The sequence below is a fragment of the Salmo salar genome, chromosome 17 (genome assembly GCF_965601325.2).
Source record: "Salmo salar chromosome 17, fSalSal1, whole genome shotgun sequence".
Lineage (NCBI taxonomy): Eukaryota > Metazoa > Chordata > Actinopteri > Salmoniformes > Salmonidae > Salmo > Salmo salar.
The window spans coordinates 62,944,398-62,972,392 of NC_138307.1; the positions used below are offsets into that span (position 1 = coordinate 62,944,398).

General features: G+C 43.5%; 1 protein-coding gene across 2 annotated transcripts; it reads right to left on the reverse strand.

Moving 5' to 3' along the window:
- Positions 1-907: 907 nt before the first annotated feature.
- Positions 908-27,950, reverse strand: LOC106576413 (uncharacterized). Of its 2 annotated transcripts, none has more exons than XM_014153570.3 (9): positions 27,786-27,950; positions 13,168-13,223; positions 9,068-9,245; positions 8,714-8,832; positions 8,313-8,454; positions 7,575-7,638; positions 7,021-7,162; positions 6,299-6,406; positions 908-3,564 (listed from the first exon to the last, which is right to left on the reverse strand). In XM_014153570.3, the coding sequence occupies exons 2-9, from the start codon at positions 13,189-13,191 to the stop codon at positions 2,323-2,325; spliced, it is 2,019 nt and encodes a 672-aa protein (XP_014009045.3). In that variant the 5' UTR covers positions 13,192-13,223; positions 27,786-27,950; the 3' UTR covers positions 908-2,322. The 2 variants fall into 2 exon arrangements, with proteins under 2 accessions (XP_014009045.3, XP_014009044.3); XM_014153569.3 differs by lacking the exon at positions 27,786-27,950 and adding an exon at positions 13,905-14,124.
- Between the last annotated feature and the right edge of the window lie 45 nt (positions 27,951-27,995).

A 27,995-nucleotide genomic window follows, 5' to 3' on the forward strand; every position in this document is an offset into this window, starting at 1 on the left:
GTTTTTTTCATGCTCAAGAGTTTCCTGTGTGTATCAAGAATGGTTCACCATCCAAAGGACATCCAGCCAACATCACTGTGGAACACTTGACACCTTGTAGCCCATGAGGCTGATCTGAGGGAAAACGGGAGTGAAACTCTATATTAGGAAGGTGTTTATTTTTTAACACTCAGTGTAAATGCCTCATGAGCTTAGTTCGACTGTCCTACCCCATCAGAATCCAAAATACAAGCTTGTTTTACTCCAATGTTTGTAAACCAAGTAAATGTAAACACCATAAAACCTCAAAACATGGTTAAAACTATAATTTGTATATTAGATGGTCACTCCTTGTAACCATAGCTCCATGGATTTCAGTGGTTACATTTCTCCAGCCCCAGTAGTCAGCTTTTTACCAAAACAGGGAGAACAATTTGTTACCGTTTCAACTGCTGATTGTTACTTTAAGGGCCCCATCTAAGACAACCAACCATCACATTAAGTAAAAATGTTCCTCAAAGCAGCCATCACTGAGCTGATCAAGTAAATTAAGTGGTAACCAAGGACTATAGTGGAAATATGAATCCCTATTGAACTAAGTATATGGCTCTACTCTGACTGCACAGATCAACTCAAAGACCTTCTAGTTCTTCAGCTGCACATCTACTCATACCTTTTTCACACTACTGAGCCAAACCCTAGGATTATTCTAGGCCAAGCCACGCTGTACTGTGCCTGCCTGGTTACCCATCCATTGTAGTTGCTAAAACTATGCTGGAAAGGACAATGTGAAAGCCAGCGCAGTATGGTTTGGGTCAGCACAAGAGTGAAAAGGGTATGAGTATGATTAGTTCCTGGAAATTAAGTCAATATCAATATCATTTCCACTGACTTCAAATGTTACTGTCAATTATGAAGCGCAGACATGTTTTGCAGGAAGTCTGGCAACATTTGGCCTTTTATTGTACAATGTAACAAAGGTAGATCAGACAACACAAATCAACAGAATCAACATTCAAATTGACAAACACACCAAGAGGTTTTAATAAAGTGCCGACCAAGAAAACAGATAAAGTAACTTAGACATTGAAGCCCACATAGAAAAGTAAAAATATGATCAATAAAAAGATAAACAAATTAAAATCTACCTCACGATAACTTCCCCCTCTGTAAAATGATTAAGGGCTTCGCTTGTCCCTTAGTTGCAATCGCCTACTACGTGTTCAAAGGATGTGTTACAGGCATATTATTATCAGTAGTAATTCATTTGAGATTTGACCATGTAATAATAAAAAAAAAAAAAAATAAACTCAGTCCGAGTGCTTGTACTTTGTGCAATTCTCATTTGTAAAAACAAATATTAAAGCCCTAGTTTCTAGTACATTCTAAAGCCACTCAGCAACAACAGTCATTTCTAAAGGCACACGAGAAACATTCCAACAGTGCTTAATTTGACCTCTAAAATGGAAAACACCCCATCATCATCATCCAGTCTGTGACAAAGAGAAACAAACGTCTATATTCAATCATACCTCCATCAATGAAAAGCTTATCCACACAGAGGACAAACATTCAGTCCAGTTATATTTCCTGTCAAACGTGAAACTTTGGTAACAGTAACCTGCTTGTAATGAATATTAAAAACTCAAAAAGCAAATGTTCAAAGTGTGCTGCCTTAGCTCTGCTTTGCACAGAAATGACACTTTCTGAAAAGAAAATGTCAATGTTTAAAAAGTCAAACTTTTATATGCAGAGAAAAAAAATCGGTATCAGATCAGATGGACAAAGATAGAGCCCTCTCTAGGGAACCTCAAGACATACGAATAGATGTTAGAAAGCTTTAAAAAAAACTCAAATGATGGAAAAAGGATAAGAAACAAAAGGCTGTTGATGGGATGTTGGTTTACAACACTTCCATTGAGTGTTTCTGTGTTAGGCTTAAGGCTGAATTGAGCTGACCTCAGATAAAATCAGTATCATTCACTTCTCAACCCATTCAAAGACAGTATAAAAATTGACTTCTTGTAAAATGCTGTTGAAGCATGAGCTTTTGACAACAGGACAATAAAAGGAGACAAACTAACATAAAAAAAATCTAACCAACTGAGAAACATAAACGTAAAAATGGTAGCGGTGCAAATGGCGTTTTGAAAGTTACACACTAGCTTGTGTCTTGATAGTTGCTGCATCTATATCCGGTTGGGTATATATTTGTGTGGACAATGGTGTTCTGCTGAATCCTGGTTGGGGACTTTTTCAGACAAATACCATGATGGAAGCATTAATGTTCAGTAAGACAGTACAGTCCCTCCCCGTCACGTTACTACGTCCCCCAACTACGTCTCACGTCTTCTGATGCCTTCTACCATTCATTTCAAAATAAGGTTCCTCGCTTTTGTTCTTGAGTTGGGTCTTCTTTGTGAGAACAGTGTTCTTTTGGGAGGGGAGGGCTTTGATGTTGGGGCTGGTTTTTTGGGGGGCCGTTTTGGTGGGCTCTGGTTTGAGAGAGGGGGTGTTGGTGGTATGCGCTTGCCTCCGTCCTGCCCTCTGTGCAGTTGGTACCGTTCTCTGGTTGGTCTTGCCAACAGTGGAAGAGCCACTAGGGGCCCCTGGTACCCGCCCAGGGGTGGCACCACATGGAGGCACAACCACTTTGGGGATGGCCCTGGTTTGGGCCTGGCTTTTGGCTGTGGTGTCTTTGCTCTTGGGGAGCGAGATGGTGGATTTGGGCAGGATTGTTGTGGCAGTCCTGGAGGTAGGGGTTAGTGCCCTGGTGGGTTGGGCCGTTGCTGGCCTGGGTGTTGGCACAGCCACCCGGGGGGTTGGACGGACCCGTCTTGCAACATCCAGAAGAAGGCGTGAGGCCGGGGAGGCGGGCCACCTCTGAGACAGGCGGCGTTGGGTGGCGCCGGTTGGGGGTCGGTCCTCTTTCTGGAAGGGGACCCTCGATGGGGCTGTGGCGGGGCGAGGCACTGTGATGGAGGTGTGGGTAGATGGAGTGGAGGAGGGTTTAGGACATTTACAGGAGGGCTCGGGGCACACAGGGCTACGGGGCTGGGAGAGGGCGCCGCGAGGGGACGGCCTGAGCTTCAGCTTGGGGGCAGAAGAGTAATGGAGCAGTGGTGCCGTCTGCTGGCTCTTGCCACTGTGAAGTGAAGGGCTTGGGCCCTGCTGCGAAGACAGGGTGGGTGACACAGCAGCCACCTTCTTGGGGATGGGCAAGGGCTTCTGGGTGGGCTTCTTGGGGGAGGGAAGGGGCATCTGCAGGATCTTTTTGGGTGCTACGGCTGCTTTCCTGGGCAGAGTAGGGGTCGAGACAGGGGTGCAGGTGGCTTTGGAGGCCGAACCAGAGGAAGACGAGGAGGAAGACGAGGGGATGAGGTTGACTGCAGCGAGAGGGTCCATGTCAGGTGGAGGGGCCGCTGCTGCAGAGCCGTGGCCCGGCGGACCCTTCTGGTATGCCAGGATCTTCTGCTCCAGAGTGGTGAACTGGAGCACCCGGCCAGGGTCATACTTGAGCAGGAAACCCCTTAGGGTGTCCCAGCCACCCCCCACACGCACCATCACATGCTTCCCATGCAGCATCTACCACAGTGAGAGAGGGAGAGACAAGGATACATGTGAGACATTGCAGTTGGTCTCTTTAAAGGGTTAACATGTTTATTTTTTACTTAACTATTCCTTGAGAACCACATCTACACTCACTCCTACTACTAACAACCACTAGTCACTCCTACTACCACTACTCATCACCTACAGTGGTTCCTCCTCTAAAAGTTGCAGTGTACTGCGACGCAGCTTGCATGGTGCCGCAGAATTCTATGGCACATTATTTAAGTGTGAACCACTGATACCATTAATGCTAGTTTGACCAGCAGAGGGCATCTTTGAGAAGCATTTGATAGCCTTCAATAATGGCTGTACTAGAGAATGCGGTAACACGGGACCGGGGTTCAATTCCCCGACGGGGAGTAAGGAGTAGGCTGTCCTTGTAAATAACAATTTGTTCTTAACTGATTCCATATGTGTTATTTCATAGTTGTGATGTCTTCACTATTATTCTACAATGTAGAAAATAGTTTTTTTTTTAAATAAGAAAAACCCTGGAATGAGTAGGTGTGTCCAAACTTTTGACTGGTACTTGCTTAATTAACTTGATTAAATATTATGGTGTTTCTATTCCAAGGAAAAGAAAAACCCTTGGGGTTTCTGTTAGGATGGAACATAAAATATGGCGCTGTACAACGTGATGGTCGTGAGTACAGTACTGGGCTATTTAGCTAAAGAATCCAGTGTCCTGTGGGTTCAATTCCCCGACGGGGAGGAAGGAGTAGGCTGTCCTTGTAAATATTTTTTTTTTTTTTAACTGACTTGCCTAGTTAAACAAAGGTTACACTAAGAGTATAACATTTATACACCCTAATTTTCTAATTCTAGTCTAACAAATACTCAAATGGAGATTCAGTGAAAATAAAAAACTCATTGATTTATCAAGACCAGTCCCCATGCTTGTCTCAGAGCAGCGCCAAACGATGCTAAAATAGTTATAAGCTATTGCTTCAAATCCTATTGCTTCTAACTTCAATATGCTCTTTAAATAAGACCTACCCCACTTTTAACAGCGCATTACTCAACACTCATGTCGCCTACGGCCGGTCTACAGTATATTGAAACACATGACATGACTCTCCGCCAATAATTACACACAGAGGATTGGAGGATATTTCTGTAATTCAGTGATATTTATTACCATAGTAATTCATTATGGATCCATAACTAAATAAACATCGGCATTTTGAAAGAGTATTTTTATCATTATTTTATTAATGAAAGCATAAAGATTCCATTATTAGTAATAATAATCACTTGTTTTGAAAATAACAATATTTTGGAGATGATTTTGTTTTCAAATAACGTAAAATGAGAGTGAAAAAGGCCATTCTTGAACATGGAATGAGACATTGTTACTAATTTGTAAATAAAGCTAGTTTGTTATTTAGAATTATTTATTTCTGTTTTCAGAGGGAGAGAAACCAAAAACCTACAGTCATCTCATGGGTCTCCCAGTCGAGGCCGGCATGGGTATTGAAACAGCATCTGTAGCAACAAAGCTTGTACAGCAATGCAGTGTCTTAGACAGTTGCGCCACTCAGGCGCTGTACACCGTGACCAGCCGGGAGTGGCCTACAGTACTACAGTAAGAGCAAAATAATCCTAACAAAATAAAAGAATAAAAACCTTAGTGTAACAACAGTGTTAGTAAGTAATACTGAAGTCGTGCAGAATAATCAGTTTCTATTTAGGTTTATTTCGCTCATTCATTGTCAGTTAGAAACAGTAGGACCCAAAAGCATAATCAGTGCTCTTACTCCCCCTTGTGGTGGTCTGGAGCAGTGAAGTGGTGACGCAGGGTACCGTGCTAAACCACAAGGCTCCTCTAAGTCCCGCGGTGTTAGCTTGCAGCTTTTAAAGGAGGAACCACTATACCACCACTACTGACCACCTACCACCACTACTAACCGCTCACTACTCACTCATACTACTACCACCACCAACTAATATCTACAGTGCTGCCAACTACTATCTACAGCTACCATCTATTTTTCAGCTGCTGTTTGATGGAAGTGTTAACACTGTTCCTTGGCCAATAATGATATAATCCCTCCTGTAGGTCCAGTACTAACAAGATCCACTCTGCTTCCCTAATGAGCTTAGGGTGTGATCTGCTGCTTTATCCTACACCGCTGCTTTTTATACTTGGCATGGCTTTTTACTTTCCAGTTGTATCACCATTTTATCAGCCTTAAATACCCAACATTGATACGAAGCTTACTTGACTTTTCCAAAGTGGCTTTGTCTCAAGTCTACAGGACTATCTAGTCTATATAATAGGTTGGTCTCAAGTTTACAGGACTCTCTAGTCTATATAGTAGGTTGGTCTCAAGTCTACAGGACCATCTAGTCTACATAGTAGGTTGGTCACAAGTCCACAAGACTATCTGGTCTATAGTATGGGAAGGTCTAGGTATAAAAGGACCAGACAGGTACTGACCATAGAATTACATCAAGCGTAGTAATTTAATTTCTACGGTGCTGACACAGCCAAACTTGTGCCAGGCCCCGAGACTGAACCTTTGGATTAGTGGCCGGGAAATGAATGAGGTTACGGTAGAGAGTTTCCTGGTCTCTTGGCAGAGGACAGAAAGGGTGTGTCACTAGCTACAGGTCTAATGCTCACTTAGCAGTGGAATTGACTCCAACACTGGTGTTCAATGCTTGGGAGTGTTCAGTGTGTCACTATACAGTGCATGCTGCTCACCCGGATGAAGAGGGTCTTGTCTCCCAGTCTGTAACGGCCCTCTGACAGGTATTCAATAGATACTCTCTGGGAGCAGTTACACGGAGGCTCGTCCATCAGATGTTGCTCCTGTAACACAGAGAGGGAGAATTAACATGGGCCTATAGAGTCCTGGCTAAGGAAGCAAGAACATGGGAAAGACATTTTCTAAAACATTGAGAAACCCTGTTTCATTAACCCATCGCCTAAGGATAAAGCAGAGTTGCTAACAGGAAAACGCAATGAACCGATGAACTCAAATGAACCAATTTTAAGTTGCAAAGACTTGAAAGGCTATAGAACAGCACTCAGTAGCAGCCTCTGAATACTGTAGTTTAAGAAGACCGCTTTGGCAAACACACGAATCAAAGGCTAAGTGTCATGCAGCTTAGCCTGTGGACACAGGAAGTGTTCTGATGTTTGTTGGTGTTGTGACTGAGCTGCATTGGTGCCACAGGCTACAGAGTCACATGACCCCGGATGGATGGAGCATCACGAGGACCATAAGGACTCATACAGCCCTGAGCAGCGAGGCAACTAGAGCCACCGCTGCCGCCATTTTGGATTTGATGAACTCGGTCACCAACTAACTATTTGAATAGAACAACAAGAGAGATGAGAGGAGAGGAAAGTGGAGAGTCGAGTCCCTATTTAGTCAGTACAAATTTGACAATAGCACAGTTTTAACTCCTGGAATGACTTACTCCAGGCTGGTAGAGGCCCCCATGCTGGCAGCACACAGTGAAGGTTTTGACTGCAGGAGCAGGCTCTGTAGTCTTCAGCAGGGTCTCCTCCAGCTCAATCTCCTTCTCCAGTTTCACCAGCACCGGAGGCTCCACGCCATACCTAGAGAAAAACAGATAAGTCCAGTGCTTTAAAGGGACTGTTAGGAATGGGGGAAAAAAAGATGCCACACATATTCACTTTTGCTGCCTTGTCCATCTTTCTACCCCAACACAGCTGCAACATACCACATTGCATAACTACAGAATCAAATCAAAACAAAAACGTGGTGGTCATGTTCTAGAATGATCTTATCTTACATTTGTCACAGTGCAACATCTACAGCACATACAGTGCAAGTCAAAAGTTTGGACACCTACTCATTCAAGGGTTTTTCTTTATTTTGTACTATTTTCTACATTGTAGAATAATAGCGAAGACATCAAAACTATGACAAATACACATGGAATCACTGTAGGCGTGTCCAAACTTTTGACTGGAACTGTACATCATCTATCAACCAAGGGAAACTTACTTGGAGACGATGCGGCCGATCTCTAGCAGACACAGACACACCTGCCTGGGATCCTTGTGCAGAACTGCGAGACAGAGAAAAGGCATACTGTAGAGAGATGGCATGCTTGTATAGTATAGCAGCAGTGTCACAAACCCATTACTTATAATGAGGTGGTGTCCACATATGTCCACACATGTTAATTGCTCTCTATGGTGGATCCTATTATGTCATTAAGGAGGATGGCTTTAACAAAAGCCAGACAATGGCTGCAGTGGAGGCATCTGCTCCGTTCAGTCATTAAAGGCTTACAACTCAGCCCATGTTCCTTTGAACCAATTAAGCTAAGGAGCCATTAATCAACTCCAAGGGTAATGTAGTAATGTATCAAACAACTCCAAGGGCAACGTAGTAATGTATTAATCAACTCCTAGGGTAATATAGTAACATATTAATTAACTCCAAGGATAATGTAGTAATGTTACAAGAGTGGTGGGATGGAATGGAGTTGGACCCTACCTCAACTGTACAACCATGGTTCTGCTACACTGATTACACAAGACTGGATGGGTTTTGGTTTGATTGACACCCGTGGACATTCGTGCTAGAATGCTAAGCTAACTAGAGGCTGCTGAGAAAAAATAACCCAAATATGCACTTCAAAACTGTCTGGAGCGATGGCCGTTTGTGATTAGCTGCTGTAGGCACTTGCTGTGCCTACTGGTCAGTACAGCCTCCCCACCAAACTAAAACACGTACCTAGGCCCTCCGATTCAAACAGGTACGTCTCCTCCACGCCTATGTGGCGACACCAGCCCAGGAAGTTGGCAGTGTTGTCACGGGCGAAAAAGGACCCTGGAGAGGCATTGCACTTACATGCCACCTTCTTCATGGGAAACAACTGCAGGGAAAGGCATTCAAAAAAGTATTAGAAATTAACCACACATGCATTACATCACAGTTGACATATGACCATTCTTGGTAAAGAGATTTTTTCAAATGGACAGAAAAACAAATAATTTCAGAACCAAAACGCACCAACTAATTTCAGATGGGAAACAGACCACCAACTCAAACTACCCTATCCTTACCAATCTCCCCACTCGCCTACTTTTCCTTAATATCCTGTTCCCCCTGCCATTCCTCTCCCCACAGCTCACCTTGCCGATATCCGAGGCCCCGCTCTGAGAGATCCTGCTCTGCAGAGCTCCGATTAGCTGACACAGCTTCACCCCGTTGTTCAGCTCCGCCATGAAGCTCTCCGCTCTCACCTCCTCTCCTGTGTATCAGAGACAGAGAGGAAAATATTAGCATGAGTGTGTTAGTGTGTATTGTTGGGAGTGAGGGGTGAGTGACAGGGCGAGACACTTAAGGCCAAATGATTAACAAAAGGAAGAATTCTAGGCTGCACATCCAAAAACGTCCATTGCCAGGTTCAGGGTACAAATAATGCCACAGGAACAAGACGACACACTTTTTGAATTATTTTCACCCCATGACCCTCCTGGTCTTACCTAGCATCCCGGTGAGCCAAATGGCCAGGTCCTCCTGCATGGGTACCAGTGTGGCTTCGTGGCGCACAGCCAGCCACTGGTCATACTGGAAGACATCGGCCAAGCCCGGCCCATGGCGCAGCGTCAAAGGGCTGCGTGCATTCTGCAGGGGCGTGTCAAACTTCTCCCTGAACCACACCTGTGGAGGGGGGGGGGGGAAAGAAAGAAAGAAAGAAAGAAAGTGAACACATTGAGTGACAAACTACCACCAGCTGGTGCCGTTACAATGGGGAGAGAGGGCAGAAAAAGGTTTTGGGGGCTGACAATTAAATGTTCCTAGCATATTGCTTATATTCATCCGTCATTCAAGCCTTCCATTATAATACAAGTGGTGTCAGCCTGGCAAAGGGTGTCATATTTTCAGAATGGATTCCAGCACTGTAGTGATTGTATCCAAATGCTCGTAGACTAAAGGAGCTGCACGGATCACTGGAAGTGGGTTTAGACTCTGTTGGCAGTGGGATAGGCCGGGGGGAGAAATCCGAAATCCTTCACTCACACAGGCGACTAGAACTCAGCCCCTGGCACACAGACCGCGCCTTCGTCAGGGCAAGAATAACAAGATTCAAGCATATCAATTTTCAAACATGTTGATATTCATCAGTATACAATTTCGACATTTGGCCACAAAAAAAAAAAAAAAACTATCCAGCTACACTAATAAGATTGAAGTGCAAATAGACGGAGGAAAGGTTGCCTTAGAGATTGAGCAGCATTTTGTACGACTCTAAAATGGAAGAAGAATAGAAATAGGATGTTGTCGAGACAACCAAGTCCTCTGAGACAGCCTACTAGATGTCTGTGGTGATATTCCACTCGCAGTGAGGGAAAGGAAATCAGCTGAGGGGAGGAGAATGCCTGGAGGCTGGAACAAGCCTTGTATCCTACAGTCACATCAGATTAACCTCCAATCACACACACAGCTGACAGTATATCCGCCATCGCTGTCTCTCTCCCACACCTTCATTGGCATATCATGATTGAGACTTTCCCTGGGTTTAGTCTCACAGAAAGGTCTCGGTTGTTCTTTGGGAGGTTTTCCACGACCCCATTTGAGTGACTCCCAAACTTCAGTGGGGGTAGAGAACGAGGGCGAGTCAAGTTATCACTTTTGGAGATATCGGACGTCACAGAAAACATCCCAGACTGGCAAGAAAGAGCGTATGAGAGAGAAAGTGAGAGAGAAAGAGAGAGAGCGTAAATGGCCCTGCTCAGTAGAAAGTATTTAAAATTCTGTCTGGTTGTCAAAAAGAGGTGCATTTAATTAAAACACAGAAATTAGAAGAAATTCTCGCAACTCCTCCCCAACTCCCTCTCCCTTACATAACTGTGTTTTAAGGATAAGATGCCTGGCTGGTGTTCTGGGCAAGGCAACCCCACAACATATGTTGTTTTTCGTCTTACTCGCACCGAATACAGCTAATTAGAGAAAAGGCAACGAGGAGGGGAGTGTTTTGAGTTACATAAACATGTGGAGATTACCACCATACCATTGGCGATTACCCGTGGTGACCTCTCCGGCATCACCTGACTGGATGCAGGTTTCACAGAAATGAAAGCTTTAGTAGCCCTCACGTGGGCTTATTCTAGTTAGACATCAATTCAACTGATCCTTTATGGTAGTCCTTGTGCAGTAGAAAACCTACCACCTTTCCTGTGTCCAAATCAAATTGCTAAATGGTTTTGGGTACTGTGAAAACTTTAGACTCCTCCCAAGTATACGTTTAGTTTTCAGAATAAGGGTGTAGGGGTAGCCTGTGTACAGGCAAGTAGACTAATTGTGTAAACAAATACAGCATAATCCTGGTAAATCTGGCACATAGGGGAGGGAGATTGTAAGAGTTTTAAACATTGGACTTTAAAGCTCCCTCTTAATGGAACATAGTTAGGAAAGGGATTTTAAACAGAAAATCTACATTCCTAACTCGTTCTTAATGAAGCCACCAAATAGCCATTCAGGATGATGTGGATCGCATATATGTACACATACTAGGCCTCTCATGTTGGTGTGATCACAAGACAGACACCAAGCCAATGAGTTTGAATACTTCTCAAATGCATCCTTTCACCCTTCCTTAACGGAATCACATGATTTGAGTGCAAAAACTGTTTCCACTACATTGCTTTCACTAATAATGTCACATCAGATTAGTGATGGGGGAAAAATACATATCACAATAATATTTTGGATGATATTATAATTTATATTTTCGCTGTGCCTGCTCCAAAACTCCAGTATTTTTCATCCTATATCTTGTTCTCCATCTTATTTTTAAAATAGTGAGCCAACATGGTTTCAGCACTTTTATTTCAATGACTGATCAACACTCATTTTGTCATGGTTCTCTCGTCCCTCTGCAGCAGACATATAGTGAGCAATATGTTTGGAAAATCAAAGCATAATAAAATCACAGTATCGAATCGCAATTCATATTGTATCGGCACTGACATATCATGATAATATTGTATCGCGAGGTCCCTGGCAATTCCCAGCCCTATATCAGATCAGTGATAACTTCAAGGACGAGAGAAAGGAAGGATTCAAACAGGGCCAGAGTTACACCTGCTAGTCCTTTATGCTCCTATTAGTTGTGAAATCTTCCCATGGTTCTTGTTGACCTTTGACCCAGAGAGGAGAAACCCTACAGGCAGGGCCGTAACCAAGGTCTGAGTTTTAGTGAGGTCTGGACAGGGGGGGAAAGTTGAGGCTCATTTACTGCATTTCTATACCATTTAAAAACTCCAAAGTGCTATTTGAAGAACAGCAAAAATATCCCTAGCCATTATCACATTGGTTGCTGTTGCTTCATTCTCCTCAGTCCATCTACAAACACATAGCCTATTAGCTATACAATTAGCCGCTACACATTAACCCAGCAACGTGATTAAAACGATCATTTAATACGTACAGAGGGATCTGTTTGCAGCAAAAGTATTTTGACAAAAAGTAAACAAATGAGTTTGTTTTACAGAACTTGTTTTATTTTTCCAGACAAGTTTTTGCTGGAACACATTTTGCCACAGGGTGGGGATATATTTTAGTAGATTTAAAACATTTTCTACAATACTACACATTCTGCCATAACTTATGCCATGTTAATATAATATCTCAGTGAGAGTGACTAATAAAATAAAATACATGAGGGCCTCCTGGAGGTCAGGGCCCCTGGGCACACGCAGGGTGTCAGTAATTCAGCCATGATTTCTACAAGTTTAGATAGTTGGCTAAACTAACTCATTTACCAATCAAAACATGTTTTACTGGCACTGAGTGACTATCAAGTGAGTAACATAACATAACTGCTTATGCACAAAATGGCACCTAGTGTATTCTACTATCCTAACTCAACAGTAAGTTGAGACCCTGACTGTGTGTTCCCCCCCCAAAAATCAAATAGTTTATTTAATTTGTTTTATTTAAAAACATGTACGAGATCCAGACCTCTGTGTCCTCATATGAATTTACGGCCCTGCCCACAGGGTTTATTGGCCTCCTCAGATATCAGACGGCCTCGAGAGCAAACAGATTATGTTGCTGGAGATAATAGACCAGTAAAAACAGTAAAGCGAATGGATTGGTGTCAATCCTCCTCCTGAATAGACTAGCTCAGGGCTGCCCAACCCTCTTCCTGGAGATCTACCATCCTGTGGGTTCAGTCCAACCCTACTTTAACACACCTGATTCTACTAATTAGCTGCTCAACAAGACCTTAACTAGCTGAATCAGATATGCTAATTAGGGTTGGACTGTAAACCTACAGGACAGTAGATCTCCAGGAAGAGGGTTGGGCAGCCCTGGACTAGCTAAACCAGGAAAGCGTGAAGGGTCCTAAACTGATGAGAACGTCACGATTTTGCTTTGCCATTGTAGCCGAGCCATTTTGCTAACACCTGACTGCTACTCCTATCCTTTAGATATATAAATACAGCAGGGATAGGGGCCACGGTATGAGAAGAGGTCTTTGGACTGGGCCTTTGAGGGAAAAGGAGTTACCCCTTCTGAACAAAAAAAAACATTCCAAAAATCCTTGTATGTTCATGATAATAAGTCATTTTCTTACCTGTATGCCAGCCTGCACTGCCATCGCTGCAATCAGAGGAGATTCACCTTTTCATCCTGAAACAGACACGAGGCTATTAAGTATAAAATATATAGAAAACTGATATATGAATTAAACATACATACATACATACATACATCAGAATGTTTACAAAATGTAAAGCTCTCCCGCCTTCCTCCCAGGATGTAGGGGATTACCCTGACCCAGAACCATCCCCTTGGCCCAAAGGATGTGTGTGTGTGAGAACGAGAGAAGTAGAGCGAGAGACAATGAGCTGCACTATACTAGCCTCTGACACTGACAGTTTAGTCAACAAGAAACACAGTCCCCCCCCCACAACATATACACACCCCAAAACAGCTCCCTTTCTCCCTCAGCAATCCACCCAATTTAAACTTCTCTACTGGGCTGAGCTCCAGTACTCAAACACAAATGTCACCATAGACCCAAGGGGCAGGCAGCACAAACTAAGATCCCAGAGCTATGACCGCATTTCAATTTCACAGATAGGGTTGCAAAATACCAGTTACTTTCAATAAATTTTGCAACCCTAATGATAGAACCACATTGCAGCTACTTAATACGCTGTTGTCATCTGATAGACCGCTCCTTACGTGCACAAAAATGTGCATTCAGTTACTCTGACACAGCATGAAAGAAATCAATCCATGTCTCATCTGTGATGCGTTGCTCTCGGCAGAGGACAAGATGACAGCAGCGCAGACAAGCAGAATTACCTTAGGACAGGAGGAAGACAGTAGTCATGTACGAAAAGAGCTGCGTAGAACCCCCAGATAGTCGGAAAAACCCGTCTCCACCCTGCTTCTGACCGGAAAGCAGAAAGCGCAACGCAAACCACGCAGGCTCCTACTGGCTGGTTCCAGACTTCAGAGTGTGTTATGTCGACAGCGAGCGAGAGAATGACAGAGGGAGGAGAGAGAGAATGGAGGGAGGAGGGAGAGCCTTGACTAATGAAGTGGCTCTGCTCAGCTCAGCGCTGCAGAGGCCCCCCACTCCTGCCACAGCCAGTCCTCCTCTCACAAAGCACCCATTGTTACACACCACCCCCCTTCCAGGCCCCCCACGCATCCATCATCCCCCAACTCTGCACCTACCCTGGGAGCTCCCTGCGATGAGCTAGTGGAAATGGAGCGCTAGGGGGCAGGGGAACCAGCCACTTCCTCCTCTCATCCTCCTTCCCCAACCCCCCCACCCCCACAAAAAAAACATGATAGCAAGGGGAACGTTTGGTGTGGGGATGACAGAAGAGACAAGGGCAAGGGCCAGGGTTCAAATTACACATTGTGACTGTCCCTGATCTGGGATGCCCTCAGAATAGTGGCTGGACCAAAGTATTCATTGTCTAATGCTTATGTGGGTGCTCAGGCCAGTGCACATGTCCTGATTTGCTAAAAGGTGACAAGCGCTGCCATAGTTAGAACCCTGGCAAGACTTGCTCCTGGAGGAGATCAGTAGGCCTAAACTAGTGGACAGTAGACAAACAAAGTGGGGGAGAAAGAGAGAAGGGGGTGACTTTTAATTTGAGTAGAAAGGAGGAGTATGTGGCTGACAGCAGAGGACAAAGGGAGCACTCGTCTCTAGAATGTGCAGCATCTGGGGCCCCAATGCGCGAGCTGAGAGAATGCCTCCCTGTGGGGACCAAAAGGGCAGCATGCGCATGCACACCACCACCAAATGTCAATGCGAAGGCGGGAGCGAGAAATGAAAAGAGGCATTTAAAAACAGAATGTGTTTTATGCTGCTGGGTTGGCTGATATGAATGTGCGAGTGTCTCTGAGGAAAGGGCAAGGCTCGACACTTGACAAGGGGCGCTGCCTCGCACATTCTCCAGAGGTTGCTGAAACACTCAAACAACGCCCGTTCTCTCTTGGCAGCCTTGTTCAATCAAAACCGGTCTTCCAACAATGACCTTTGGGTCCAGCAAAAATGAATGTTTGAATGAATATGCATTGGAGCTTGTTATTGCTTCACAATGTAAACCTTGTTTTGTACATTATACATTGGTACATTGTTGGGTAAATTCATTCGATTTTTTATCTTATCTTTAACTCTGCATTGTTGGAAAAGGACCCGTAAGTAAGCATTTCACTGTTAGTCTACGACGCATGTGACATAACATTTTACTTCATTTTGATTCACACGTTTTGTTTCTGATAGAACCGGGATGTAAAATTACAACCTGCTTCCTACCAAGACGGCCCTTTAAATGAATTGAAAACGGTGGGTCTCCCTTTGTGAGGGAGTGAATGGGAAGGTTTAATGAAGTAGAGGGACATTAGCCAAGCCTCTGTAGTCCTGAAGATAAACACACAGATGGATGAGGGAGCAGGGGTAGACTGGCCACATGTTCCCCATGCAGGTCATCATCTTGCCTCAGTAATAATTTAAGAGGATCAGGGGCTATTCCAGACATGGACGATCCACCCTCACCGATCACAATACTACAGACAGCACGTGGCACATGAATGGAGCTGCAGTCGATGTACATCATGTGCTTGATTTGCATTCAAGTGCACAGCAAGAGACCACACAATGTTCGGGGGGGGGGGGGGGGGGTTGCATGTTCATTTGTTTTACAGTGCATTGTAAAGTGTGTGCGAATTATTGCGTTGGGGGGTGATTAGCTTATTTACCAATAGCATGGAACAGCTGCACTAGTCTAACATAAGAGTGTAAAGGGGCTGTAAGCCAGTACATGGGGCCATAGGCTTTTTATTTTTACCCTGCTCTCCTGCCAAACGGGGTCTGCTCCACTCTCCCCAGAGACTACCAACTCCTCATTCATTCAACTTCTCCTGCTGAGCCCTTTGTGTCTCAACTTAATTGGCCTGTCAGTTGAAGGTTTCATTCAGTGCCTCTCCATCGGAAATGGACCTTGTATTCATTATGGGAGTAGGTGCATTCAGGCAGGATTAGGCCTAAGTGTAGCATACAGCATTTAGGCTCAACCCATGTCCTTCAAGAAGAGTTGTCCTGAAGATGACGGGTCGCCAGGAAAGCCCCTCTTCGACTTTTAGGTGTGAACTGAGGAGACACCTGCCAATCCCACTTCATCCTGGTTTGATTAGTCTATTACCGCTCCCCAGCATGCACTTTACGAGGCAGCTGGGAAGTTTGTCTTCTCCCCCCCCCAATTTTTTTTTTCCATAAAAAAAAAAAAAAAAAGTATTTTGGAGACAGTCGACACTTCTGGTAGGGAGTAAAAAACGACTGGATTTACTTAAGTCTGAAATTGAGGCAACCAAATGAAAGCTGTCAAAGGGAGCAGGCATCGAGTTAGGCCACCTATAGGGTGATTGTGCCTGGTAACTGCGGCAGGCAGGACTGGCAGCTTGCCCATTCATCTGGAGAGTTTGCTCGCTGATTAACATAGGCTAGGCCACTGAATTGCAAGCCAACGCAGATGACATCATCCCTTCAGAAAACAATATCCCGACAGTCCCAACTGATGTACCTAAGAATGTCTCGAAGACCGCCAAGAGCACTGATCTAACCTGACAGTGTCATAAATGTTGACGTTTGCTTTAAATACATTTTCCAGAATGAATAGGGTTCCATGGCCATACTGACAAAGTCATCATCAGGAAGAGAGTCTTATTATCGAGGAGAGGGTTGTGATCTGATCATTGCAGTGATGGCAACAACTGCAGAAGCTGCTGTATTCAAAAATGGGTCAGTTGTAAGGACAAGGCCGTTAATGACCTCATCTGAAACTGTGACTGGATGATGTCAACAGAATAGAAAAAGGGCTTTGGCTTAAAGAGGGTGTTGAGGAAATGTTCTGTGTGTATTAGGGTATGCTTGCTGAAATGCTCTTATGACAGGAACAGACTTTTTTAACTTATGGTATACAAGACTAGTTGTACCTTTCAAACTGTATGACTTGTGTTCTCCATTGTCTTAAAATTCAAAAAAGAAAATCCTGAAAGGAAACTGGAACACAATGCGAACACCAAATATGGGCCTAAGACGTGTCAGCTAATTTGTAACCGGCTTTATCAAAGTGGTCAGATAAGCTGCAAGACGTCCGAGCCCCTGAAAAAGACCCTCACAGAAGGTCAGGTAAGGGGGGTTATTTGCCTGTATGATAATCCCAGGGATAGAGGGGAGGGGAGTGGGTAAACCTTTCACCTTAACATGAAAGGCTCAGCCCTCAGTAAAAACAAAAGCTACCATAGACCCTGTTGTCATAACGACCTGCTGTCATTAAAGACCTCCAAACACCCTTTCAGCATCCTCCTCTCACCCTGTTCTTTGTTTTGAAACTGGACTCATCATCATCATCATAATATGTCGTAGAGGAGTCCAAAGACCTCTAGAATTAAACTGGATATATTCACAGGACTAAGGTTGTAAAGGGTCATAAACTTTCCAGTAAATTTCCAGAATTTGGGGAATTTTGCTTAAATTCATCAAAAAAGTTAGCTTATAACAGAGTACCTTTTTTGTGGGATACACATAGGGCAATACTAGGTCTTGTGGCATATTTGGGATAGTTTAACTAAATTTCAAATAAATTGGAACCCTCTGCATGCAGTGCACTCTTCCATCACATGGACAGCTGATTCTCAAGATCTTGCACACGAATGAGATGCTATTGAGCCCACACTACCACACTGACTGAGCCAAGGACTACATGCTTTCTGGTAAGTTTTGATTACAATACTGGGTGGGGTGAATATATGACAAATGATTTTTTGTTAACTAGTAAATAGTAGTCTACAGCAAAGTGTGTTTAAATAATTTCTAACTTGTTAATTTCTGCTAGTTAGTTTTTGCTACCATGTGGGTTTTAACTTGCTTGAGCCTGCTAATGGAGGAGTCTTAATTCACCTGTTTCCATACATGTTTTTTGACTCAATGGAGGAACGTAGTAAGAAATGTAGATTAATGTCTTGCTCAAGCTGTGTATGCAACTGGTTCATCTCTGATGCTCACAGGCAATGTGTATTGCAAGAGATTTCTGAATGTTCTTCGCCTAGCATACACACCTCCAACCAGACATGCTTTATCTACTCATTTGCTAGATGCCATCCTGTCTGATGATCAGACTCTGCTTGAAGATGTAAGAGAATAAATCCATACTGCCCTGCCCACTTCACTGTTGCTCCAAGCAGAGGAAACTGCAGTTCTGAAATACATCAAAGTGTGAAGACTTCTGCCTGAAGCCCATACACGCCGCAGCGTACCTGTTGGACCCCAAGAATGCTGGCAAGAGCATCCTGTCTGGTGCAGAGATCAACAAGGCCTATGGTGTCATCACTACCGTGTCTCGCCACCTTGGCCTGGATGAGGGCAAGGTTCTTGGCAGTCTGGCAAAGAACACTTCCAAGCTAGGGCTTTGGGATGGAGATGCAATATGGCAGTCGTGCCAACATATCTCATCAGCCACCTGGTGGATCTGAGGCTCTTTCCCGTTGCCTCCATCATCCTCCAAATCCCACAAACATCAGCCGCCTCAGAGCGCAACTGGTCCTTTTTTGGGAACACACCCTTTAGCACGCAACAGGCTGACCAATACAAGGATTGAAAAATTGGTGGCCATCCGGGCAAATTTGAGGATTTTTGAGCCTGACAACGAGCCATCCTCAACAGGGTTGGAAAGTGACAGTGAAGATGAGGCCTCAGTCTGATAATAGAAGACTCCATGAAAATACAACACTCAAATCATGTTTGTTTTTATATCAGAAAACCTGAAATATTGAATGAGGTCATTAGCCATGAGGGTTGGGCAGGTAGAGAGTGAGACAATGGATACGTTCGCTGTTAGCCAGACAGACTGGCCAAAGGAGAAGACATTTAAGCCAACAGAGAAACGTTTGTGCTGGGGATACTATGAAATATTCAAACCCTTGGTGAATGCATCCTTTGAAGGTGTACCTTGAGAACCAGTAGCCTAGCATGCCATATGTTTGTCAGAAAGAGAAGAACTGCTGCGGAACAAACATTTAATCCTAGTAACAATTCCCTGTCTTAGGTCAGTTAGGATGACCACTTTATTTTAAGAATGTGAAATGTCAGAATAATAGCAGAGAGAATGATTTATTTCAGCTTTTATTTCTTTCATCACATTCCCACTGGGTCAGAAGTTTACATACACTAAATTACTATTTGGTAGCATTGCCTTTAAATTGTTCAACTTAGGTCAAACGTTTCGGGTAGCCTTCCACAAGCATCCCACAATAAGTTGGGAGAATTTTGGCCCATTCCTCCTGACAGAGCTGGTGTAACAGTCAGGTTTGTAGGCCTCCTTGCTCGCACACGCTTTTTCAGTTCTGCCTACAAATTTTCTATAGGATTGAGGTCAGGGCTTTGTGATGGCCACTCCAACACCTTGACTTTGTTGTCCTTAAGCCATTTTGCCACCACTTTGGAAGTATGCTTGGGGGTCATTGTGCATTTGGAAGACCCATTTGTGACCAAGCTTTAACTTCCTGACTGATGTCTTGAGATGTTGCTTCAATATATCCACATAATTTTCCTACTTCATGATGCCATCTATTTTGTGACGTGCACCAGTCCCTCCTGCAGCAAAGCACCCCCACAACAGGATGCTGCCACCCCCGTGCTTCACGGTTGGGATGGTGTTCTTCAGCTTGCAAGCCTCCCCCTTTTTCCTCCAAACATAACGATGGTTATTATGGGCAAACAGTTCTATTTTTGTTTCAGCAGACCAGAGGACACTAATTCAAAAAGTAGGATCTTTGTCCCCATGTGCAGTTGCAAACCGTAGTCTGGCTTTTTTATGGAGGTTTTGGAGCAGTGGCTTCTTCCGTGCTGAGCGGCCTTTCAGGTTATGTTGATATAGATACTTTTGTGACCGTTTCCTCCAGCATCTTTACAAGGTCCTTTGCTGTTGTTCTGGGATTGATTTGCACTTTTCGCACCTAAGTACGTTTATCTCTAGGAGACAGAACGCGTCTCCTTCCTGAGCGGTATGACGGCTGCGTAGTCCCATGGCGTTTCTACTTGCGTACTATTGTTTGTACAGATGAACGTGGTACCGTCAGGCGTTTGGAAGTTGCACCCAAGGATGAACCAGACTTGTGGAGGTCTACAAATTTTTTTCTGAGCTCTTGGCTGATTTCTTTTGATTTTCCCATGATGTCAAGCAAAGAGGCACTGAGTTTGAAGGTAGGGCTTGAAATACATCCACAGGTACACCTCCAATTGAATCAAATGATGTCAATTAGCCTATCAGAAGCTTCTAAAGCCATGACACCATTTTCTGGAATTGTCCAAGCTGTTTAAAGGCACAGTCAACTTAGTGTATGTAAACTTCTGACCCACTGGAATTGTGATACAGTGAATTATAAGTGAAATAATCTGTCTGTAAACAATTGTTGGAAAAATGACTTGTGTCATGCACAAAGTAGATGTCCTAACCGACTTGCCAAAAGTGTAGTTTGTTAACAAGAAATTTGTGGAGTGGTTGAAAAACGAGTTTTAAATGTCTTCAACCTAAGTGTATGTAAACTTCCGACTTCAACTATACATAGTTATTGAACACTGGTCACTTTAATAATGTTTACATACCACTTTATCCACTTCATATGTATATACTCTATTCTAGACAAGGTTCATCCTATATAACTACTGCTGTACACACCTTTTCTATTCATATACTGTCCACACACACACACAGAGAGTATACCAAACATTAGTAGTAGAGGTCGGCCGATTAATCGGAATGGACGATTAATTAGGGCCGATTTCAAGTTTTCTAAACAATCGGTGTTTTTGGACACTGATTGTGGACGATTTAAAAAAGAAAAAATGTACCTTTATTTAACTAAGCAAGTCAGTTAAGAACATTCTTATTTTCAATGACGGCCTAGGAACGGTGGGTATACTGCCTTGTTCAGGGGCAGAACTGATTTTTACCTTGGCAGCTCGGGGATTCGATCTTGCAACCTTCTGGTTACTAGTCCAACGCTCTAACCACCTGCCTTACATTGCACTCCACGAGGAGCCTGCGTGGCAGGCTGACTACCTGTTACGCGAGTGCAGCAAGAAGCGAAGGTAAGTTGCTTGCTAGCATTAACCTTATCTTATAAAAAACAATCAACCTTAACATAATCACTAGTTAACTACACATGGTTGATGATATTACTAGTTTATCTAGCGTGTCCTGCGTTGCATATAATCGATGCGGTGCCTCTCATCGAATCACAGCCTACTTCTCCAAACGGGTGATGATTTAACAGGCGCATTCGCGAAAAAAGCTCTGTCATTGCACAATGTGTACCTAACCATAAACATCAATGCCTTTCTTTTTAAACCTGCATATTTAGTTAATATTGCCTGCTAACATGACTTTCTTTTAACTAGGGAAATTGTGTCCACTTCTCTTGCGTTCCGTGCAAGCAGTCAGGGTATATGCAGCAGTTTGGGCCGCCTGGCTCATTGCGAACTGTGTGAAGACCATTTATTCCTAACAAAGACCGTAACTAATTTGCCAGAATTGTACATAATTATGACATAACATTGAAGGATGTACAATGTAACAGCAATATTTAGACTTAGGGATGCCACATGTTAGATAAAATACAGAACGGTTCCGTATTTCACTGAAAGAATAAACATTTTGTTTTCGAAATGATAGTTTTCGGATTTGACCATTTAATGACCTAAGGCTCGTATTTCTGTGTGTTATTATGTTATAATTAAGTCTATGATTTGATAGAGCAGTCTGACTGAGCGGTGGTAGGCAGCAACAGGCTCGTAAGCATTCATTCAAACAGCACTTTCGTGCGTTTGCCAGCAGCTCTTCGTTGTACTTCAAGCATTGAGCTGTTTATGACTTCAAGCCTATCAACTCTGGAGATTAGGCTGGTGTAACCGATGTGAAATGGCTAGCTAGTTAGCGGGGTGCGAGCTAATAGTGTTTCAATCGGTGACGGCACTCGCTCTGAGACCTTGAAGTAGTTGTTCCCCTTGCTCTGCAAGGGCCGCGGCATTAGTGGAGCAATGGATAGCGATGCTTCGAGGGTGGCTGTTTTCGATGTGTTCCTGGTTCGAGCCCAGGTAGGAGCGAGGAGAGGGACGGAAGCTATACTGTTACACTGGCAATACAAAAGTGCCTATAAGAACATCCAATAGTCAAAGGTATATGAAATACAAATGTTATAGAGAGAAAAAGTCCTATAATAACTACAACCTAAAACTTCCTACCTGGGAATATTGAAGACTCATGTTATAAAAAGGAACCACCAGCTTTCATATGTTCTCATGTTCTGAGCAAGGAACTTAAACGTATTGCACTTTTACTTTCTTCTCCAACACTGTTTTTGCATTATTTAAACCAAATTGAACATGTTTCATTATTTATTTGAGGCTAAATTGATTTTATTGATGTATTATATTAAGTTAAAATAAAAAAGTGTTCATTCAGTATTGTTGTAACTGTCATTATTACAAATAAATAAATATACAAAAATAAAATAAATTAAAAATCGGCCGATTAATCGGTATCGGCTTTTTCTGGTCATCCAATAATCGGTATCGGCGTTGAAAAATAATAAAATCGGTCGACCTCTAATTAGTAGCGCCGTCCTAATATGGAGTTGCCCCCCCCCACCCGCCTTTGCCGTCAGAACAGCCTCAATTTGTCAGGGCATGAACTCGACAAGGTGTCGAAAGCATCCCATGGGGATGCTGGCCCTTGTTGACTCCAATGCTTCCCACAGTTGTGTGAAGTCGGTTGGATGTCTTTTGTGTGGTGGACCATTCTTGACACACAGGAAACTATTGAGCGTCAAAAATCCAGCAGCGTTGCTATTCTTGACACAAACCGGAGCGCCTGGCACCTGCTACCATACTCGGTTCAAAGACAGACATTTTTTATCTGGCCCATTCACCCTCTGAATAGCACACATGCACAATTCATATCTCACTTGTCTCAAGGCTTAAACTCCTTGCTTAACCCGTCTCCTGCCCTTCATTACACTGATTGAAGTGGATTTAACAAGTGATATCAATAAGGGGGCATAGCTTTGACCTGGTCACTCTGTCATGGAAAGAGCAGGTGTTCTTAATGTTTTGTATACTCAGTGCACGGTGATTGGGCAAGGCAAAAATATTTAAGTGCCTTTGAACGGGGTATGGTAGTGGGTTCCAGGTGCACCGGTTTGTGTCAAGAACTGCAACGCTGCTGGGTTTTTCGCGCTCAACCGTCTCCCGTGTGTATCAAGAATGGTCCACCACCCAACTTCACACAACTGTGGGAAGCATTGAAGTTAACATGGGCCAGCATCCCTGTGGAATGTTTCACACCTTGTAGAGTCCATGCCCTGACGAATTGAGGATCTTCTGAGGGCAAAAGGGGTGGTGCAACTCGATATTAATATTTGGTATATTCTGTGTATATATTCCGGACTCTGACATGGCACCTGCTGATATTTCTTAATTGATTTGTGTGTATTCTTAGGTATTATTTCACTGTAGGAGCTAGAAACATAAGCATTTCACTGAACCTGCAATAACGTCTGCTAAACGTGTTCGCGACCAATAACAATAATTGATTTTATTTCGTCTCAGTCCATTCTCCCTCTCCTGTAACCATTCCTCTACCCCTCTCTCACTGGTCCCAGTCTGCCCATTAGTCAGCGGTACCCTAAATAAATGAGGGGAAAACCAAGATGTCTTCATGATCTCCATTGCATCCAGGGGAGATAGCAGCACATATGGGCTCATGTGGGGGTTTAACCCATTAAGCTGTTAATTTCTTGTCTGTGGCACAGGGTTTTATTTGGTTTGGCCTTCTTCTGGAGACACCACTTCCCCAAAATGTGAGGCATAATGCCAGAGATCAGCCAGATGGTGTTTAGGGGGTAGAGGGGCAGAATCAGGGCTGTTTTGGGGCACACTCCTCCTCACGCATGCATGCATTCATTTGGCTCTAGTCCAGAGCTCAAGTATGACCCTATGCCTAAATTGTATTATTTCTGCCACACAAGCTACCACAAGAGGGTTGTCTGACAAAAGCAGCACAAAAGGGGGAAAAAAATATCTTTGTGGTAGTCCTATATATAAGAAATGCCTATGAAAATGATTTGTTTTCACATTACAGCTCAATTTAGATGCAGAAAATGGTCTGTTAAAGAAACAAGCAGGTCTACTTCAGTTTCTAAAATGGGTATAGTATTTAGGATCCATTTGCTGCTGGTGAAATGGTCTTCCTCAGAGGTAGCAGCACACACTTAAGCAAAGGGAAGCACCTGCACAACCTTGCTATTATGGTATTCCTCTAGCAGGGAACCAGGAACAGGGAGATTTAAAATGGACATAAAATCAGGCTGTAGTCAAACATGTTTTATCCATCTCAAGTTGTAACGGTAGGCTACATAGCCAGAGCCATATGTTTTCTTGTATTGCCTAACATTATGTAGGCTAAAAGTAAGCCATAAAATCAAGTGCATCTCCTTTCCAGACATGATGGGTGGATGGTTGCCAGAAGATACCCTCTGCAACTGGATCCTAGACTTCCTGCCGGGTAGACCACAGGCTGTGAGGATTGGCAACACCACCACCCTGACTCTTCACACAGGGGCCCCCCAGGGGAGTGTCCTCAGTCCTCTACTGTACTCCCTCTTCACCCACAACTGCATGGTTGCACAACACCAACGTCATCAAGTTTGCTGACGATACCACGGTTATAGGCCTGATAACCAACAACAACGAGTCAGCCAATAGGGAGGAGGTAAGTGAACTGGCATTGTGGCGTCATGATAACCTCTCCCTCAATGTGAGCAAAACAAAAGAGTTGATTGTGGACTTCAGGAGGCAAAGGAGGGAACATGCCCCGATCCACATCAATAGGACTGCAGTAGAGAGGGTCACAAGTTTTCAGTTCCTCGGCGTGCACATAGGACCAACACCACCATCACTCTTATCAAGAGGGCGTAACAGTGTCTCTACTTCCTAAAGGCGTCCACATGCTTCCCAGCCGAAACAGTTCGGTAGAGTTCGTACATATGATGACATTTTGTGGGGGATTTATGACTTTTTGGACTTCGGTGAGTTTTTTTTCCCCCGGCAGTTCGGGCACAGATTTTTTCTGGAGGCGAGGCAAGCCAAAGGTCAGAGCCGAAGTCTAAATCCCTTCGTCTGCGATTGGTTACCAGTAGGGATTCTTCAATAAAGTACTTTTTTGTCATTCAACGAGAGACTCGTTTTCATGCAAATTTTTTCCATTGAAAAATACTTCAAAAATCTTAATTATATGTAAAATCTTCAGCAAAATCATAAAAATTAATGACTGATTTCTTGACTTAGAATAATTCTTACTATTTTGAGGAAGTGTATACTGGTTACCGTGTCTCAAAATGGACAAAGTACTATTGCCACTTGTTTCTTGTTTTTCAAGCGAAGGTCTTTTATTAAGGAAGTATGCGAGCACACTCGTTCGGTTAGCAGAACTGAAGCATGCTGACGAACACAATGATACATCAAACTGAGGCATGCTGACGAACACAATGATACATCGAGCAGATAGAAATACAGCTGAAAACTGCCCTTTTCGTCCTCATGCTAGCTACCAGTAGACACAGCAGCCATTTTGAAATGGCAGTGTCAGCCAATCAGATCCTTTGTTGTTCAACATCATGTGCCATTCCATATGGCTGCTGTGGCTACTGGTAGCTAGCATGAGCACAAAATGGGAAGTTTTAGAGGAACACAAGTAGTATTTTAATCTTATCGATGGAGCAGTGTGGATTAAGGTAAAATTTGGAGTACAGTGGCATATCCCATTCCTGCACTGAGGTACATTTTCCGACCCATATCTCATGCCGGCTCAACTGTCAATGTAGCCAGGACATAAACATTAATAAAAAGAGTCACACACACTATATACAAGCTCCCAGTAATATATTGGATAAAACAACGTTTCGGCATCACTGTGCCTTCTTCAGGGTCATGAATGTAGCCAGGACAAACATATTTTCATGCTTTCACTAAATCAATCAATCATAGCACGGTTTCGGGCTCATTCGGTAGTTTTTACCTGATAATTCTACTTTATGTCAAAAGTACCATTTATATTCATAAAAAACAGGGGTCACCAACAAGTGGATCGTGATCTTCAAGGCATTCCTAGTTGATCAAACATTGCTGTAGAAAAGCTAACGATAAAGGCATAATGGCTCACCCATTATGCAACTAGAGTTTTGCCATCAGGTGGAAGCCTGTCCCCGCTCTCTGATCAGTCTCACTGGAGGAAGGAGAGAGCAGGGACTGTGTGAGGCGGACCCCTCTGCTGTTCTCTCCCTCCCTCCGCTGAGACTAATGCCATATTCGAAACAACTGGGAACTCGGAAATCTACAACTTCCGAGCGTTCGAAACATCTGGGAATTCTGAGAAAAAAACGAGATCCAACTGGGGCAAATAGTTTTTGAACGGTCATCCAACTCGGAAACTCAGGCATCTTTATAGAGCTCCGACTTTCCGACCTGAAGTTCACTGACTTCATGATTTGACCTCGTTTTTTACAGGATAATGTCAATGAATCACCACCTCACATCAGTTTCTAAATAGTGATAGGTGTGATAGTTTAACCCTCAAATCCATTCATTCATTTGAGGCCAGAGACTTTTATGGTAGGAGCGTGCAATTTATTTTCAAGCCACCATGGCCTGAAAATGACAACTACGTTCCAAGTCCCGCTACGGACTGGCGTTTATGACAAACACCGGTACTAAACCAAAGATAATGATCTGTTTTAAGTAATAGATTTTGTGACTTCTATATTTAAAAAAAAATGTAACTTCTATATTTTTATTTAACTAGGCAAGTCAGTTAAGAACAAATTCTTATTTACAATGATGGCCTACCCCAGCCAAACCCTAACACGGTCGACGCTGTGCCAATTGTCCACGCCCTAAGGGACTCCCAATCACGGCCAGTTGTGATACAGCCTGGAATCGAACCAGGGTCTGTTGTGACACCTCTAGCACTGAGATGCAGTGCCTTAGATCGCTGGGCCAATCTGAAGGCCTATAAACTGTGTGCACAGTTATAGTCATCATAAACAGATGACTATAAACTTTAATACCAACATCACCAATCTGAGGTAAAAAGGATGGGTATTTCCTGTAATTCATGTCGTGAAAACATTAGTCTTATAATGTAGTAACACACTATGTCCACCATGGGGAAATTTGAATATAACATAATTCAATGCCAAAGTAATTCAACACTTTAATATATGATCATACTACTTTAACCATGGACAGAGTTTAAAAATGCCTGTAAACGCAATTTAACCAGGCACTCTAGACTAGAGCGTCCATAGGGTATGCGCTTTCCCACGGATCTTCAGAGATCTCGGCCAAAGTGTATATTAAATGTAAAACAGTTCAGTCATCCAAGCAGGCTACCAAATTACACGCATTTCATTAAAAACCATGAGACCAAATCTAGTCTACTGTGCAGAGTATAATAAGGTTTACGAATTTAGAAACGACATGAAATACGTTAGTCTTCCACTCGGGAGAGTGATCAGCCACGGGGCACTTGTTGCTTTCTCGTGGGCTGGAGAGAGGAAAGGACAGATTCGTTCACACCACGGAAACAATTATGTCTCGCGTTAACTCACCAGCATATAAATGACCTGTTCCGTCTCTCGTCGAGTTTTCCTTGAGAATGTCCTAAAATTTGAGTTAACTGTCATTTCTGGTCAATTATAGCTCTCGCCAAACGTGCGTGCACTGTTCGAAACAGCCAACCAGAGCACAGCCGACGCTCTTCATGGACGTGGTGAAGCTCCTGCTGGAAAAGCAGGTAGGCGGACCCAAATGATGCTTTA

Bases quoted from the DNA above. Each gene is read 5' to 3' on its own strand.
- LOC106576413 (XM_014153570.3), bottom strand. From the start codon at position 13,191: ATGGCAGTGCAGGCTGGCATACAG. The intron at 7,163-7,574 runs GTAAGTTTCCCT...GTTTTTCTCTAG, and splicing joins ATCGGCCGCATCGTCTCCAA to GTATGGCGTGGAGCCTCCGG. The intron at 6,407-7,020 runs GTAAGTCATTCC...TCTGTGTTACAG, and splicing joins GGGGCCTCTACCAGCCTGGA to GAGCAACATCTGATGGACGA.